We start from the raw sequence: 12,076 nt of genomic DNA on the forward strand, positions 1-12,076 counted from the left end.
ATTTCCTTGCATCTGTTTGGTCAGAGAGTGCCGGCTTCAGTTCCTCTTCCTGTGTTTGTCCCTACACTGGAGAATGGCCTGAACTGCTTCCCTTGTTCATCACTTTCAGGGGTACATGTTTTTCCTTTAAGTTGCACCCCTTCCACCCTCTCCCCTCCCACATTATTACTTGCCCTGCAAATGTAAATTGATACTTGTATAGCGCACTACTCACCTGCAAGGGTCTCAAGGCGCTTGTACGAATACCGCTGTGGAACCCACCCTGGCTTTCCCTGTGAGGCGTCCACTCCTGGGCACCCCCAAGGTGGAGGCCAGGCATCCTTAGCGTTGTGGGGGGCGTTGTGGAGATTAAGCAAGCTATTGCCCAGAGTTGCAGAGTGGGACTCCATGATTGGAATAGGCACCGAGGTGAGAATTATCAGGTCCGTGGAATTTTGAGCCAAAGACCCGCCGGGGCGGGGAATTGAACCCTGGTCCCGGGCTAGACCTCTGCATCAGGGTCTGCCGCTCTAATCATTGAGCCACACTTCTCCTTCCTCTCCACTTCCCCTGCCACCCACTCTCTTGGGTTGTTGCTTGTCCGGCCTCCCAGGCCCCCACTCTTCCTCTGTTGCTTGCTCTGTCCACAACACCATCTCCATCCTCCTTTGTTTCTTGCCATCTCCCGTCCCACAGAAAAGAAGCACCCAAAACTCACACCAGTGGGTTTCAAGATGGCCTTTTTGGCACTGTCTTCAAGCAGGGACAACATGGCAAACTTCTGGTTGGAGCCAAGGTCAACCCTTTTTTTTCCTAACTTTCAGCCATGCTGCACAGCAGCTGTATTGCTGTACTATGCAGCTAAACGCAATTGACCTTGCCAATAGCTCTCCCTCAGGGAGTCCTTTTGACTTTGCCAATGCTTGTTCTGACTGCATGTCTTGGTTCCCAATCTATCGATGTCCTGGTTTAGGGCACACCGCAAGGTAATGCTGGAGACCATTTCTGATACCTCCGTAGGTGATTTACCATTTTCTTTTAAGTAAGATAACTTCTTTAAAAACGTCGGATATCAAATATTAGTGATGCTTCAATAATCCTCATTTTGCCTATGAGCAAAGCAGGAAACTAGAAAACGCGAACAAACTCATATTGGACTTTCAACGCTAGCTTGCAGTATGGAAGAAATGTAGCTGCGGCAGTCATCCACCCAGCCTTTGGGATATTACAGCCTTTTATAAATATGGCAAACAACAGCCAGCCGACTGGCCTTTGACATGGGACTTTTTCCCTGATGGAAACTAAAGGATGCGTGAAATTCAAAAGAAAGTATATACATGCAGTCAGCTCAACCTCTGTGAGCTTGTTCTTTATCTTGAAGTTTTTTTTAGAAGGATAGTGATGCAACATTTATACTATGATTTAGGTGCCAATTACACTTTCCTAAATGAACCCAACATTATTATATATTTCCAGTTTAGAGGGAGCAGGTTGGCTACTCATGATGGGCAGAGTCCAGCTGCTCACATAGGTTAATTGTGTTATATAGTGCTTACTATCCTTGACATGGCGTTGATGCGCTTTTCTGCGGGTAGCACATTACTCTGGTACTCAATTAGTGGTGGATTAGTAGAGGGAATCAAATTGTTACTAGGAATGGTGGGAGTGGTAGAAATGAGAGTGTTAGATACATAGGATAAAGGATGGGCAGAGGAGGAAAGAGTTTAACAATTATTATTTGTGAGTTCACAGTAGTAAAAGGTTTGGGAGGAGTCAGTTAGTTGGATGAATAGTATAAAGGATGGAAAGAGATGAGGTTAGAAGGGTTATTTGGAAGTCCATAGTAGTGAAAGAGGTTTGAGATTTGTCAGAGTAGAGGTAGGGGATATTTTGAAGAGGAATTGGATGAGTCAGAGTGGCGGTTTGGGGAGATTATTAAAATACATTCAGCAGTGGGAGGAAAATATATAAATATGCAGATACATAACCCCACAATATATATATATGGAGTGATGGTGTTTCAAGAAACAGGGGATGCATGAACTTTGATAGAGTTGTGTTGGTAAGCCCATGGTGTAGTGCCTACCCGCCTCAATGTTCCCTCGCATCACCTGCGTCGTGCACTATAGTATTAGCCGTGTCTCGCCTGCCTGCTAGGAGTTCGAGATTCTGTGTGTGACTGAGTAAGTACAATATGCCTGGTTATGCCCATGAGGTGCATGGCCAGTTGGGGCAGGCCCATTCCTTGGTTTATGAGGTGCCTAGCAGAGGTTGATATAGCATGTGTGGACCTCCGGACCCTACCAGCCGTGTCCGCTATGAGGAGACCTTGGAGGACTCCTGTTCATCTTGCCATGAGCTCTTGAAATCTAACAGTATTGTGTCCCATGCCTCTGCCAGCGGGAGCATCCGTTATTTCAGTGCATCCTCCCGATGCAACGTCACACTCTCTGCTTGCGCCCAACAGGTCAGTGAGCGTTGCGAGGCTTTTATATTCGGCGGCTCTGGGGATCTCCAGCGTCTAGTAATTAGACGCTTGGCTACAATCAGGCCCAGATCTATGAAACGAGACGTATCAATCAATCAATCAGGGGGTTTATAAAGCGCGCTACTCACCCGTGAGGGTCTCAAGCAGCTGGGGGCAGCGGGGTGGAGCTTCGTATCAGTCAAAAAGCGAGGTCTTGAGGTCCTTCCTGAAAAGTTGCAGGGTTGGGGAGCGTCCGATGTTCACTGGGAGCTCGTGCCAGGTCTTGGCTGCGTTGTAGGAAAAGGCTCTCCCGCCTGCTCTGCTTCTGCGGGCGGGTCTCTGCCAGGGCGAGGTCAGCAGAGCAGAGGTTCCTCCTGGGTACGTGGAAGGAAACTCTCTTGTTGAGGTATTCGGATCAGATATTGTGGAGGGATTTGTAGGTGTGGCTGAGGAGCTTGAAAGTAACCCTTTTCTTAACGGGGAGCCAGTAGAGGTCTCGAAGGTGTTGGGTCATGTGCTTGTGGCAAAGTACCGTGTGAATGGATGCTCAACCTGCTCCTTAATGATCTCATGTGGAACATGACAGGGGTTCCCCATGTCTTCCTTATTTGCGCTATACATGGAGCCTTTCAGAGAGCGGATTCGTAAACATACCGACATCACTGGGACCCGTATGTGAGACAAGTAACACAAACTGTCAATCTATGCTGTACAAGCTGCAGAACCTCGGGCAAAAGAGCCTGCATGGCCGGCATCAGGCGCATTTTAAACAGAAGGAAGCGGGCTGGGCGTACCCTATTTGGAAAGGTGTTATCAAGCGGCCCAACTGCATCATATGATTGAATGGTATAAATGCCAACTGAAAAACATTTGTGCTTCATTGACTGCGCAGTTGCTGGGTTACACATATGGAAAGTGCCCTGGCTGCCAAAGAAACAACGATCTTCAGGGGTCTACATTTCACCTGTCCCTAGGGCTATGGTAGGGGCACGCAACAGGGTACAGATGGAGAGATGCCTCTCCACACTGGTGTCACTCTTGACCCCATTTATCGGCCACCCAGTGCTCCCCCTGGCACTGAAGGGAGATTGCTACAATAAGTTGCAGGAAGCCAACTTTAAGAGGATGGGGTACCTCTTTGATGAAGCGGCAGTGAATGTCTTTTCCCAGCTTTGCGATGGATACAGCATACCTCAACAGGTTTACTGGCAATATATCACCCTCAGACATAGGGTCACGCAGTCCCATTACGCCCACACGCTAACCGTCCCCTGATGGATTTTGAAAAATTGTTTGTCACTCGCCACTCTGACAAACACTTATCTCAACACATACTCCTTCCTCACCACAGCTCTACACCACACAAAATCACCAGTGCAATGTAGGAGGGAGTCTGAATGGGAGCGTCAATTTTCCATTAAACGGCAGTACATCATCCACAGAGCAAGGGCCTCCTCATGCAGTACAGCAAGCAAAGAGGTCATCAAGATTGCCTATTATTGGTATTACACCCTGGTCCAGGTGGCCCACAGGAGGGCCAGGTAAGACCCAAGGTGCTGGCGACTAAGCGGATGGGAGGGCACCCTAACGCAATTGTTAGGACACTGCCCAAAGATCTAGCAGTTCTGGATCGTCGTCTTGTCCGACATTAATGCCATCTATGAGATGGCATTGCCCAGATTCCTGAGCTACATATTGCTGGGTCTGTCTAATGCCTTGACTTACCCCCTAAGATCCTGCTGTGGAAGAGCCATTATATTGGCTATTTGGGAGGCCAAGCAGACACGTCTATCCCATTGGGGCACTGGTGAGATACCTATCAGGCTGGATTGGTTTCATAAATTGTGGGAACTTGTGGGCATGGAGAAGCTTTCAGGCAGCTTTACACACACATTACCACGCTTTGACAAGACGTGGGTCTCCAACATTAGATTCCCAGCGACAGATTTTGTTGAATTATCCTGTCCTACATACTTGGGGGTGCTTCGCCTTACCCAGGCACTTGAAACAGAGGCGTAAACTGTACAACATTGGCACCTATGGCACTGTCGCCGGCATAACACAGCTACGCTGATGACTTATTTTCGGCTGACGAGTGTTCATCTTCTATCATTTTTTTCTATATGTCCATCACCTTCTCCCCCGGTTTTCCTTTCTATTCATATAATGGTTAATACTCCCCACGGACAAGTGAAGCACTCTCGGCTGAGAACCCGGACGCTTCACTCGTCCGTTCAGATTTTCCGTGCAGCAGCATTTTTTTCCGCTTGCCCCATAATTTAATCTCCTCTACGCTGGATAGCCTGACGCTCTGCATCCAGGTCCCGCTTGCCTCCTGAACCATCGGATCTCCACCTGAACTACCGCAATCTACTTTTCAGGTCCTGGTACGTTACTTAATGCAATTCAAGTTTAAAAAAAATGTACATATGTTTACACCATACTTTTTTAATTTTACAACTTTTTAGTAAAAATTTACAAAGTGAACAACATTGCTTACTATTTTCGTACATCGACTTCCTCTATTGGAGTGTTCACAGTGGTACTTCTTGACCCCCTACCTCGCCAGAGCCTTACGGCCTTAAACCCTGATGTTTGGATTATTGCAGTATTACCATCTCAGCATTATACTGGATTTAGTAACCATTGTCCAGAAGATGACTTGGAACTGAACAGGTCGAAACGCCGTTGACTAATCAGCGTAAACCGTGGCATTAATGTGCTCAATCAATTCAGAAAAATCATACTACTTACCTTTTATATACCTGCTTGTATCATTGAGCACATAACTACTTGTTTTTACTGTTTTTTTCGCCGTTCATGCGGATTCCTCACCCCTGTGTCACTGCGCCGTTCACGGTCACTAGCACGTTCAGTGCACACTTGTGTGTTATGGTTACTTTATGTAAAATTGTACTGTAGTGCTGATACAACTACTTAAAATTATACTTTATACTCTACGAAACCTGTTTGTGGTCTCCGTTTCTTTTTCTCCTTTAAGTGATTTTACAATCTTTTTAATTGTCCTCGCTAATGATTACAGGTTAAGACACTTATGTTATATACTCCACCTGGTCTCAACTGGGTTAACGGTTTTAGTCCTGTACTTTGAATTCCCTCTTTGAATGACAATATCTGTAGAAATGCGAACCCAAAACAAAATCAGTTGATAATTTGTCTCACTAAGTATTTCAATTTGTTGCTGGTCTAGTGTACATACCTCTGTTTTTCGTGAATTACATAATTCATTTCAGTTTACCAAAGTCAAAAACAGGCTTTCCTACAAAGTATAAGAGACATGCAGAAGTAATTGAATAGATTAAAAAGGACTTAAAAAACTATAACTCAAACCACTTTGTGTGTTTTAAATAAAAGAAAAATTAGCATTTCTCTAAAATCATTAACATATTAAGAAAACCGAGCTGAAAGTTTCCTATAGCCTGCTGGCAAACGAAATGGAGCAAAAGTTTCCAACATTTAGGGCTTGACCCATAATTGAGTCATCTACACAATCGGTTTTAACTTTTCATTAGGGTGGGTTGGAAACGAAAGACACACATGGCAGGCGAATGTTATGGATTGTCAGTGCCTTGAGACCCTCATGGGTGAGTAGTCAGGCTTAACAAATACTGATTGTTTGATGAATAATGTACACATTTACACAGCTATCATTTGCTTGTGTTTGTTGGAAAACGGTCTCTAGATGTCCAGTGCAACACGGAATTTCTTACATATCTGTATTAGAAAAATAGAGAACATGCACATTGATTTCATCAAGTCTAAATTTATTAATGCAATTCAAGTTTCAAAAAAACTTACATATGTTTACACAATACTTTTTTTATTTTACAACTTTTTAGTAAAAATTTCCAAAGTGAACAAAAAAAAAATACTGTATAAAACACAGTGGACATTAAACTGACAGTAGTATTAGATCTCATTTGTCTTGATCTTTCAGATTTTCCATTTTAACTTTATGACTTACAGTGGAGAGTTCAGTGCACATTTTATTCTATTCCAAAAACATTTAACTAAGACTAAAAAGTAGAACCAAGTGGCCAGAACCTGCCCAAACCCTACCACAGGATAACATCACAAGAATGAAAAAAAACCTTCAGATGCACGATTTGAGTTCAATCGTACTGGAGAAGGTACTAGGAACCCTTGCAATATAAGTCATCTTTCTGGAAAAGCAACACACCCGCCACTACCAATCATTGCTCAGTCTGAAAACAAATGTATTTAATTGACTTTTAAAAGTAACTACACACATTTCTACCTATTTAAGATCATTAAGAATTATTTAAAGTCTCCTAGCTACTGGACTGGGATTTCATGTACAAAATCGTCTCTAAACCATTGTACAAAAAGATGTATTTTGAAAAAGTTACACATACTGTACAAGTTTACAAGGAAGAGATTGTGTTACTTACTCAAGCATTTTTGGCCCTGCAGGCTTGCGTCACATTATGAGAATCATGGTGTAAACCTTACACTCGAGATAAAAAAAGAAAAAAAGAAAGTCTTTCCAACCTTAAGTGTATATATCAAATTTTTACCCAAGCAAAGCTAGGATCTCCATTATGGTCAATGTCGCTGTTTACAACTGAAAATACGTAAGTAGCAAGTATGCACAAGGTCTCACTTAATGCAATGTCCCAAACCACTTCCTGCATAGCAACAAGATGTGAAAAATGCCAGTTATCGTGTTTTCAAAGCCACTTGCTTACATTCGTGTTAAGTGTGGAAAGGGACATGTTGTCTTTATCTTTACCACTTCTATCTTTAAAAAATAATTTATCTGGGTGGAAAGAAAAAAAAAAAAAAAAAAAAAAAAGCACACACACACACAGTAGGCCTACCCTTTACAGTTGATCTTCTCTAGCTGAGTTAAGTAACTGCACTAGTGGTTATCCATTTAACATGCTAAGAAAAAAATCAAAAAGATTGCTAAAGACAAAAATACACTTATCCTTGATGCATTTATTACCATCATGGTCCAAATCACCATACTCCAAGGATTCTTGAGCGAACAACCCAAAGGACTGGGTGTAAGCTTAAACTGATTATATCACTACTGACGGATACAACAATCTCTCTGTATTAACTTGAGTAGTCAGAGAAGGAAAAATTATCATTTAAGATCACAGGAATCTTACACACTCCTTAATATTTTAACTGTCTGGCATAGTCATACACTTTTCTTGATACACTTACCACCTTAAAAAAGCTATCAGTCTTGAGTGCTAAATCTTAAACGATTTTCATGTAAAGTAAAAAATGATGAGGACTTTAACAAATTATGATAGCATTGAAAAAACTTACACAGTCTTTTCACAGCGGTTGTGGAGACTATTCCACAATCCATTGCCACTGTACAACATATCCTCTGTTATCCTGAGTATGTCAATTAAACAGTAAATTATCATCAGAAAAAGTTTTATAATACAAAGAAACATACCCATATTGCAAATATTTTTTCTTTACAATTGCACACAGAAATACAGGTGTACATTAGAAATACAGATCTGCATATAACAAGGTATACACATTGGCAAGTAATGTCTCCAATGCTGAGGTGGTCTACCTTCTGAGCGTTGAAAAATATATTGTTTGTTTCTGAATGCAAGTTTTAGAAGAGCCATGTTTGCCTGCAAGTGAAGGACCAATGCAGCAATGATCGACAGAGGCGGCAAATTAAAAAAAACAATATTCTATTTTGTGCCATAAGACAAGTTAAAATATCTAAGAAAATCAGGTCATTTTCTTCAATTGAGCTGGAAGTTACAGCACGTTAAAAATTAAGTAACTCCACTGGTTTCCGGATGTAAGAGCTTGCCTTTTTTCCTCCATGTTGTTTCATTTATGAGTTAGACAGGGACACTGACTGTTAGAAGATTTTCTTTGGAGTGAAGTTTTCCCATTGTAGGCACTAGGAAGAACCAAGGCAAAAGCTGCTGTTAACGTCTTATTTGCCCCATCCTGTAGTTCTCCCGGGGTCTCTGATGGGATGGCTGCTGAGCAGTTTGTGGAGGTCTCCGACGCTTTAATGTGCCTGCAAAATATAAAATTACATTTACAAACAACTCCAAAATGGAAGCAGCCACATGTTACTTGGCGTTGTTGTCCTGTGCGTGAACACGCCAGGCTCCTTGTTGAAAAGAAAGGCTGCTCTAATCGCCAAGACCCACATTCAACCACTTGATTTTACCCTACCTCTGTCTACCAGTCAATCAACTCCCTCGATGGGTTCTTAGAAGTATCAAACTCAAATGCTCTAATAAAGAACAATATGTTCATTGACACCCAAACCTATTTTTTTTTTAAGAATAAATGTTATTCAATTACATTTTCCCTCCTTTCAGGTTTTCCCTTATATGACAATCACTTTATAATCATTACAGTTCTGGAAGTGTCTACATTATTAAAATACAGATGTGAGACCAATCAGTTTGGCTTTAAAAGTAATCACAATATTCATTTAAGATTACAATCATATCACACGGATGCCAGAAATTAAAAAAGAAAAATACTATGGGATTGGGGCAATATTAAGGAAAAGAGGAGTAAAACTCCATTTATTGAGTAACATACATATAAAAGCTTGGCATAAACTCTTCTCATAAATGTATCAAATTGCTGCATTGCAAAAGAAGAAGAAATAGGAATGTCTTATGGCAATGAGAAACATTTTTTCTTCCACTTACATTGAACTTATTTTAACAATTGATGATAAGAAAAAGCTGCCAACCTTTGGTGACTATTTCTGGTGGATACGTAATCATCCAACTGATGCCTCTCCTTATGAATATCCATTCAGGTGTCACACTTGCCTAGAAATCCTTCCCCAGCAATAGCACTTTTTCCATACCCTATCGAAGCGTGCAGAGAGGAACCAAAAGAGCCAATAGCAGCACATACCATGTTTGAGTACCTTGGGATCTTGCTGTGCACAGCACTATCTCATCAAGGGAGGAGGAAGGGCAGTGAAGAACTGGCGAAAGATTAAACAACCAATAGAAGGAAAATGCTACTTAGCTTGTACACATCTGTTCGTAGTGCTGTAGATTCCTATGTTCTGCATACACTTGCCAATTAGTGTTAGGTTCGGATGTTTGCAAGTTTGTTTTCTTCAAAGGCATCTCTGGAGTCACAGGGCATACTGGGACTCCAAGTTAGATTGGTGAGCATATGTATGGAGTGGTGAGTGAATGCGCTGGGATGCCACCGGGTAGCCAGTGCTATACAAATCTGTACTCATTCATTCATGGTGACAAAACATGTTGAGTGTAAGAAATAGGTGATAAGAGGAGAGATCTACAAGAGGGAAAGGCTCTGGGGAGGAGGGTGGGCACAATCTTCAGCACTACAAGCTACAAATAAAAACTTCAGGATAACACTTCCCTTTCGTAGCTCAAGTGCTGTAGATACATAGGCTCTACATAGACTGTACAGCAATGTCCTCTGTAAGCAGTGGCTCACCTGTGGATGGTGCAGATGTTTTAGTACAGACTGACCAACCATTGCCTGTTGAAGGACTAGGAAATCCATAAAATAGTGCCAGGTAAACGTGGCAGGGTTGACCTGATGTCCACTATGCACATTAGGTAGTATCTTGCCAAAAAACGCCGTGGTTGCACCTTTTTTTGTGGGCCAGGTGTGCCTTTGGGGGTGGGGGAGGTGGCAGGGTTCTTTTGGCTTTGTGATAGTAGGTCTGGGTGCAGTGGACTAACCACCTAGATATGCCAGCCTTTGAGAAGGGATGGTCTTCGTGCAAAGGAAACAAAGATGGTCAGACCAGCGGAAGTACTTAGTCATATTAATATAGTACACGAGAACCAGTTAAATGTCTTGACTATGAGGGCCTCTCTCTCTGCCACAGAATCTGTGTGAGGCTGAGGCTGGCCTGGTATATGATGTCCACCAATGTAAGGGGGCACTTTGCACCAGTCCAGACAACCCTTATGGTGATTTAAGGGGTCTTAGACAACCTTAGAAAGCTCTATAAGTGGTAGCTGTGGAGAGCAGCCTTCAGTCTTAGTCCAGAAAGAGTGTAAAGCAGCTTGTTTTACCAGAATGCAATCCTATAGTATTGATTAAGTGAAAAAGAACTACACCAAATATTTATAAACATATGTATTTATTGTAGAATACACTCTAGTATGTCCCAATATCTTCTACACAGATATAAACACAATGCACACAATACTTTAGCAAAGAAACAGTAAATCGCACGAAATACACAGTGGCCCCAGGGGGACCAAGTAATATACTAAGAAAGTGGTAGAAGTACAGCGACTCGAGTCAAGACGGTGTCGAGAGAACGTAGAATTGCTGGGGACCAACAGAACCACCCAAGTTCAGTAGATAGAGACCCCACGGAGAGCGTGTCCAGTGTGGGAACACAACCACGTGCTCCGTACAAGTCTATGTGCAAGTTGCAGTTGGAGTTAAGATTAAGGACCCTTCCCAATGGACCCTGAAGAAACCCAGTGGAAGACAGAAGGGTGGAAGGCCACCCCACCCGTGAATACCCTAGTACCAATGTTACCTACACCAGGGAAGTCGGGCGCATACGTGTGAAGTGGTGTCAGACACCGCAGTCAAACCCAATGGAGACCTTCAGGAAAGTGCCACTGCTAGAAGAGTGTCTGTGGGAATCCAAACGTGGATGCTTGAAGAGGAGTACCTGAAAGCAGAGGGGACAGAGTCTATGTCACTCAGGAGTGACTGGGAAACTTGGAAGACGAATGCCCCCGATGACGGGTGCTTCAGGGATGAGGACGATGACCTGGACTCTGCAGCTGTGAGCACCAGGCAACGCTGAGGAAGACCAGAAGCCGGGCACAATCTGTCCCACAAAGGATGTCGAGGGCGGAAGTGTTTGGTTTTCGGTGTCCGGCGGGAGCACCAAAAAGCCTTGGCAAAGACAAGCCACACAGGAATCAACGTAGGAGCAAAGTCGGGAGCAGCACGGTCCAGGGGACTCACTAAAAGCATGGGAGTCAGAGCAGGCCCGAGCAATCAGGATAGCCCAAAAGAAACAAGTGTGACCCTCAAGTGGACCCACAGGCCGGAGGCACTGGAGTCGTGAGAGGACCTAAAGCAGCACACCAAAAGATGCAGGCCACGATACACATGATGCTGTGTGGCTGACTATTCTGGTCACAGGAGATGCTCGAGGTTGGTACTACTTGGAGCCCAAAGATCTTCTTGTAAGGTAGCCAACAAGCCTTTGCAACTGCAAATTGGACACGGTGCACAGGGGTTTGGTTATTCCCCCACGAGGAATACTGGCCTCAAACTTGGTGAGTGCAAGGCAGGCCTCGGGAGCTGTGGAAAACCGCCACCACCACACCACCACAGAGCCCACAGAGTCCGGAGGAGCTCAGGATCTGCAGACTGGTCAACTCAGTTGTGGTGCCACTCCAATGGAGTTTACTTCAGGTGTTTTTGACGCATCACAGGCCTTGAAAGGTTCCTGTATGATGCAGAGGCAAAGACGATGCAGCAGACTGGAAGGGAGACAAAGTCAGGACCAAGTGAAGTCCAGATTCCCCAGACGGTAGAAGTGCAGTGGTGTCCGATCTGAATCTTATCCCACGACAAATCTAGGGACCTACACCCAGG

General features: G+C 43.5%; 1 protein-coding gene across 1 annotated transcript in view; it reads right to left on the reverse strand.

The window, feature by feature from the left end:
• Positions 1 to 6,214: 6,214 nt before the first annotated feature.
• ADAM10 (ADAM metallopeptidase domain 10) overlaps positions 6,215 to 12,076 on the reverse strand; it is a 542,337-nt gene continuing 536,475 nt past the window's right edge. The window contains exon 16 of the mRNA XM_086959374.1: positions 6,215 to 8,501. Coding sequence (XP_086815500.1) covers positions 8,407 to 8,501 — 95 coding nt within the window. The 3' untranslated portion in view covers positions 6,215 to 8,406. The remainder of the gene's footprint in view (positions 8,502 to 12,076) is intronic.

The sequence above is a fragment of the Lissotriton vulgaris genome, chromosome 2_2, assembly GCF_964263255.1.
Source record: "Lissotriton vulgaris chromosome 2_2, aLisVul1.2, whole genome shotgun sequence".
In the NCBI taxonomy this organism is placed as follows: domain Eukaryota; kingdom Metazoa; phylum Chordata; class Amphibia; order Caudata; family Salamandridae; genus Lissotriton; species Lissotriton vulgaris.